Source organism: Pygoscelis adeliae, unplaced genomic scaffold (genome assembly GCF_000699105.1).
Source record: "Pygoscelis adeliae isolate BGI_AS28 unplaced genomic scaffold, ASM69910v1 Scaffold112, whole genome shotgun sequence".
Lineage (NCBI taxonomy): Eukaryota > Metazoa > Chordata > Aves > Sphenisciformes > Spheniscidae > Pygoscelis > Pygoscelis adeliae.
Window position 1 is genome coordinate 1,404,546 of NW_008824232.1, and position 6,223 is coordinate 1,410,768.

The 6,223-nt window shown below is 54.9% G+C and overlaps 1 protein-coding gene across 1 annotated transcript in view; it reads left to right on the forward strand.

Moving 5' to 3' along the window:
* Window positions 1-6,223, forward strand: part of PLEKHM1 (pleckstrin homology domain containing, family M (with RUN domain) member 1) — a 19,867-nt gene that overhangs the window by 2,922 nt on the left and 10,722 nt on the right. The window contains exons 2-5 of the mRNA XM_009334905.1: window positions 1,034-1,122; window positions 2,935-3,182; window positions 4,184-4,819; window positions 6,072-6,221. Of these exons, the coding sequence (XP_009333180.1) occupies window positions 1,081-1,122; window positions 2,935-3,182; window positions 4,184-4,819; window positions 6,072-6,221 (1,076 nt within the window). The 5' untranslated portion in view covers window positions 1,034-1,080. The remainder of the gene's footprint in view (window positions 1-1,033; window positions 1,123-2,934; window positions 3,183-4,183; window positions 4,820-6,071; window positions 6,222-6,223) is intronic.

The following is a 6,223-nucleotide window of genomic DNA, read 5'->3' on the forward strand; positions in this document are numbered from 1 at the left end:
ACGCGCTGTGTTTGAGCGGGGACGCAGCCGTGCGGCGGGCGTCTCGCCGAGAGCCGCGTGCGTTGCTCACAGAGCCTCCAGGCACAGCTTGGTTTCGGCAGGCGGCTCTGAAGAAGAGGGCAGGAGGCCAAAAGTCAGAAGTCAGAGGTCCCTTGTTGTCTGCAGACACCCTGCAGCTGCAGACGACCCCGGCGAGGCTGCCGCTGCCTGCTCGGCTCTGGTTTTGCCAGGGTTTCCTGTAGTGGGAGGGCACTGACTTTTCTCTCTCCCACCAAAGCCAGCTGCGGCAGAGCACCCCTGCCGTATGCAACCCCCAGGAGCAGGGAGATCCTGGGCGGTCCAGCATCTGCCTCTGAACGGAGCGACTGTAAACCTGATGGAGAACCAGCATCCTTCCTTCCCGGCTTCCCAGACAGTTCTGCGCCGTCAGGGCGAGCACGCTCCGAGAAGGGTCTGTCCCGGCCAGGTTTGGCAGCAGCATTGCTCCTCCGGCGAGTACCGGAGGGATGAGCTGCTGTCACCTCTGCCCGGGGTCTGTTGGGGGGTGACACCCCTCTGTCTGGGCCACCTTAATGCCATTCACAAGGTTTTTGGGTGGCGTCGTTCAGGCTCACTCACTAAATGGCTGTTTTGATGCCCTTACTGGCGCCTGGGCATTGCAGGTGATGTAGAAACAGAAGGGAAGCAGTCCCTGGCCCCGCGTGCATCGCTGCTGGCTTGGCCGGCCCGGCGTCTCACCCAGGTTTAAGCTGCCTGCGGGCAGCGTGCAAGGGTTAATTGCTCTCTCTCGGTCTCTTGGCCACTCTCTGTTTTGCCTGAAACTGTCCTGGTCCCTGGGGAGCGTGGTGTGTTTTGATGTGGTCGTGGGTCGGTCTCAGCTTGAATCCGGCAGCAGTCTGGCCGTGAGTGCTTGCAAAATGCCTCAGTGCGTGATCCGTGCCTCTTGCCTGACGCCGAGTGCGCTTTGCGTGGCAGGTGAGTTAGATGTAAACAAAATGGGTGCTCAGACATGTTCCTCCTCCTTGTCCCGAAGGTGACATGTGAAGGCAGCGCCCGGCACGGGGAGCGGCAGCAGCTGAGATGCATTCAAGCCACGCCAATGACCCCAAGGAAGCCATACAGGTGAGCAAGATGCCCTGAACCTCCCCAAATAGCTCCAGTTACTCCCCAGTGCAACTCCAGTTGCCGGCGGGGACGTGGTAGGACTTGTCGGTGCTGCCAGCTGGGATTGGGATGGTTTATACGGGCAAAGGGTGGCTCGCGCTTTCCGGCAGAGAGGATCCTCGATGGTTTGGCTGGTGTGGGGCGGGTTAAAGCAAATCAAACGCTCTGAGCAACCTGATCTAGTTGAAGATGTCCCTGCCCTTGGTGGGGGGTTGGACTAGATGACCTGTAGAGGTCCCTTCCAACCCAAACTATTCTATGATTCTATGAAATAGGGTAGCCATGAGTTAAATGACACCAGAAGACTGTACCTTGGGCTTTGCCCCTCGTGGCAAGACCCAGCGTGGGGCGGGGGAAGGTGCTCAGCCCTGATACCTGGGTGAAGGAGCATTGCTGCTCTGTGTATTTAGGGTTTCTTTACCCAGCTTTGGGAGTCTAAACACGTTTAACGAGCAAAGTTCAAACCCAGTGGTTAAAACTGGGTGTTTAATTCATCCCACAGCAGAATTAATTCATGGATGACAGATAAAATCATTTGCACTCTTTAATCCTGTTAGCCCACGGTTGCTGCTTGCAGGTGGGTTGCTTGTGCTAGCAGATCTGCGGGGCAGCTGGAATGCAGCTCCTGCTGCAAGAGGCACCCCCTGCTACGGGCAGGGAGAAGGTCCCTGTTCCCCCAGCTGTTGTCCTTGAACTATAGCTGCTGGAAATCTTATTTAGATGCTGAAAAAAAAATATCCTGGGCTGGAAATTAAATACGGGTTTGTGCGGCCGACCCAGGCTCGAGTCAAAATCTGCCCCGCCCCAGTCGCAGCCGGCTGGTGCCATTCAGCGTTCGCCTTGAATGCTGCGTGATTGATGCCGAAATGTGAATTGTTTGATGGGGTCCTGGCTGAATTTGCAGTGTTTGCCAGATGCCTGCTGGGAAGTGCAACTTTCATTTTAAATAAGGTTGATTGAGACATCCGGGCTCAGCTGCGTTAGAAAAAAAATCCTCTCCACCAGCGTAGAATTGTTAAATTCACTGAACTTGCTTCTTTTCAACTGGTATGAGAAGGAGGGAATCAAAGCTGCTGGAAGGTAAAATTCCCGTGTTCCTGCTTCGAAGCCCACCGAGGCTCTCCGAAGGCAGCAGCTAAACCCCAGCCGTCCTTCCAAAAGCATCATTTCTGGGGGGGGCCGTCCCCGGCAGTGCCCGTGGGCTAATCGACACAGATGAGCTGCTGAGAGCGAAATCGATGGCTTTGATTTCCACTGGCGGGACTCGTTGGCGCGTCACATTCTGCTTGGGCTGATCTGCAGGAGTTCAAGTGGTATCGCAGCCCGTGTTACGGGTTACCTCCTTCGAGTTTCTCGTTTATCACCCATGCTTAGTTAATCCCTGTGTTTCCTCTGAGCAAGCGCCTGGAAAGAGCTGATTTCTTTTTTTTCCCCATCCCCTTAAGCAATTCGGTGTCTGCAGAGGAAGCACCGCACACTCTAAAGGCAACCCCAGCACCCCGGTGGGTCCAAAACACTGGCTAAAATTGCATAAATTACTCATTTAAAAAAACAAAAACAACAGATGAACCGTGATGCCAAGAGCGTGAGTCCCCAGCTTGACCAGTTCAGCTGTCAACAGCCCAACAGCCGCCGCAAAGCACGTGGATGAAGCAGGAGTCGCATGGTGCTTCGCTCTGCACGAGCCTTGCAGTTTTTGAGCCCTTTTATATGAAATCTTTCCTCATACTTATCTTTTTACTATGCAAGCATGTACTCCCTGTCTTGCAGCTGATCAAAAAGCAACTGGTGAATGCCATCAAGGCGTTGCAGAAGCAGTACGTGACCTCGGATGCCGTCGTAACCAGCGACGATGGGAACGCGAACACCCTCTGCAGCGCCCTGGAAGCTGTCTTTGTGCACGGGCTGAAGGCGAAGCATATAAAGGCAGAGAGTGGGGGGAAAGGGAAGAAAGCAGGGGGTCGGGGACCGCTTCCCCAGCCGGTCTTCTGGGGTCTGCTGAAGAGCATCACCCATCGGTGAGTGCCCGTCCCTGCCGAAAGGTGTTTTATACGCTCAGGTTTATCCCCTCTCTTTGGTGCCAAAGCCACAAAATTCGGGGAATGGTGAACAGGAGGATGGCTCAATGGAAACATACGTCTCTACCCCATCCCATGTGCTCAGTCCCTTCAGTGGGAGGGAGAGATGCTCTCGCAGAGTATCTCGGGGGGCCGGGGCTGCCTGGGACCGCTGGGAGATGCAGGTAGGAGAGCAAAGCCCCCGCGATGCCAAGCGATGCAGGGCTGGGCACCCAGTGCTGTCAGCACGGCCCCTCTCAGCGTGTGCAAGGGCTAAAGGGCCATTTAGGCGTGAGTCCATGTCCCCAAACGGTTAAGGAATGAAACGCTGCTGCCAGCTTAGGGCACACCCCTTTTTTGGGTGCCAGGCTGTATATGGGAACTCCATGTCCCCGGTGGGACCCCGCTGACCGCACTGGCATACGGCAGCGGTGGGTTACGGGATGCACGGCGCCGGGGTCTGGTCTCTCTTCTGACCTGGACCTGCTTGGGATGCTTGGCCTCCATTTCCCCGTGTCCCAAGCAGGATGGACATCGCTGACCTGCTGTGTGAGCTCTGGGGAGGTCTCACCTGGGTAACTATCGTGATTTGCTGGGTTTTTTTCTGAGCCGCTCCCTAAGCAGAGTCCTCTCACACGACATAAGAGCCCACACGCAAATAGTTTTGAAAGCCTTATCCAACTCCATCACCGACTCTTAAATTATGAAAGAGCACATGAAAATAACTCTTTCACATGCTGCAGGGGATATTTTTGTGCCCTTTGAAGGATTTTTCTTCTTTCTTGAGAGACAGAGTGAAAAAAAAAAAAACCTTACAAAACTTTTTCTCTGTTTTTGTGGCATCTGCAGCGCCGATGTGAGCTGGGGCCGGGGAGGATTAGGGAGTGCGGTGTCGCACCCCGTGATGGACCGAAAACGGGGCCGCTCACATCCTTTTCTGTACTTTCTCTCCCCTTCCCCAGAAATATTGTCTCAGAGCTGGAACAGCTCATCTTTATCAATACGGACGTCGGCCGCTGCCGAGCCTGGCTGAGGCTGGCTTTGAACGATGGCCTCGTGGAGTGTTACTTGAAGCTGCTGCTGCGGGAGAGGTCCCGGCTGCCCGAATACTACCAAGCAACCGCTCTGCTCTTAGATGCTGAAGAGTGCGAGTTTCTCCTTAGCTACTTGCAGGGCTTAACGTCCTTAACCTTCGAGCTCTCCTATAAATCAGCTGTTTTGAATGAGTGGACCGTCACCCCTCTGTCCCTGTCTGGTCTGTGTCCTGTTTCGGAGCTGCTGGAGCCCCTCACGTCCTCGACATCCGAACCCCACAGAAAAGCATCGCTGGGTTCGATCTCCCAATCATCGGGGTCGGACGAGATCGAGATTCAACCCTCTGTCCTACCCATCGGCAAAGCCAGCAGCAAAATCAAGCTCACGTCGTCCTCGTTGAGCCTTAACACCACGAGCTCGTCCCAGCTCTCCTCCAGCCTGGGCTCCGACAGCATCCTCCCGGCTCACTGCGCCCGCAGTCCCGAGCGGAGCGAGGAGCCGCTCTCCTGCGACTCCGACCTGGGGACGGCCACCGCCGAGGACCTGGACAGGTCGCTGCTAGAGTGAGTCTTTTCCCAGATCCCCTCTTCAAAGGGATTTTTAACCTTCTCCTGGGCTCTCATTTATTTTCTTTCTGTAGGCAGGAAGGCTTTCTCCCCTGTTTTTCTTTAACAAGCTATTTTTTTCCTCCTGGAAAGAGCCTAAAAGGTAAAAAGAAATGCTCGGCACGGCTTGCTGGGACCCTGCTGCCACGGCAAATGAGCTTCTGGCCACTGAAGTGTGTGTCTGTCCTCTTTACCGGGGCAGAAACGTCAGAAAAATGCTGCTCCCTGGTTTCAGGAATGTCACATCTCCCTGGCGTACGCTGGGGGATGCTCCGGGGCTTTCTGTGGGGGGAAAGAAATGAGTTTGGTCACAGGAAAGGGTTGTAATTTGCAGCTTTGGCAGATAATTTAGAGGAGGGAGGTTGTTAGTTTGTCATCCTCGTGATTTATTTTTGCCAAACGCCCAGCACAAAGATTTCCAGCGGGTTATATAAGCTCTGAGTAATCAGTAAATATTTTCCCTGCCACCTTTAAAACCTGGCTCTGAAGGAGCCTGGCCTGGGGGTGCCGGTTGGCGAAGGCACCCTCTTCCCGATAAGGGTCTTGGAGAGGGTTTGGAGCTGCAGTCTGTTCCTCCCCATCGATAACGGCGTCGTTACCTACTTCTAGGATTTTGCATCTTAAGATGATCCTGGAAGAACCTGCCTTGATTGGATTAAACTCGTGATGGAAAGACGTCGTTTTGAATTTTAATCTTGGGCTGGTTTAATTCAGCCTAGCTGGCGGCGAAGCCGGGGCATGGGAACAGTGTCTCGTCTGGCCGGGCTCCACTAATAATTGCTCGTTAACAGTTATGAAAATATTTGAAATTTGGCACACGGTCCGCGGCCGGACACGTGTCCAGGAGCCGTACGTGGGGCTGGGGCTGCGGGGAGCACCCAGCGCTCTCCCTCCTTTAGGAGATGTCCATCAGCAGCAAATTACTACGCCCCGTTAACGGGCGTAGTTAGGAAACACATCCTTTACAGGCAGGGTCCTTGCCTGCGGTGGGGTTGACTGCTGCTCCGTAGGGCACAAATCACACCTTTTTCTGTCAGCGGGGCTGGTGCCACGGGGTTTTTTTGCAGCTGTACAGCGCTGCCAGCCCGCAGGAGACGAGCAGTGATGCTGAGCCCTTTTTTTTGGGTGGTTACAATTTGCAATAACTGGGGGTTTTTATAGGTTCTGGTTAACGTAGCTACGTTCAAACTGCTCGCTTTTCTGTTTCCAGGGTGTTGTCAGAGTTCAGCAAAGCCAAGCCAAGCCTGGAAGCCCCGGAGGGAGGGCTGGTCCCCGGCGTGCTGAGCTGCTCCCCAGGGCAGCGTGCCTGCCCCCCGGCCGCACCGCCCGTCCCCCCGGCCCCGTCCCGCGGAGCTTGCCGGC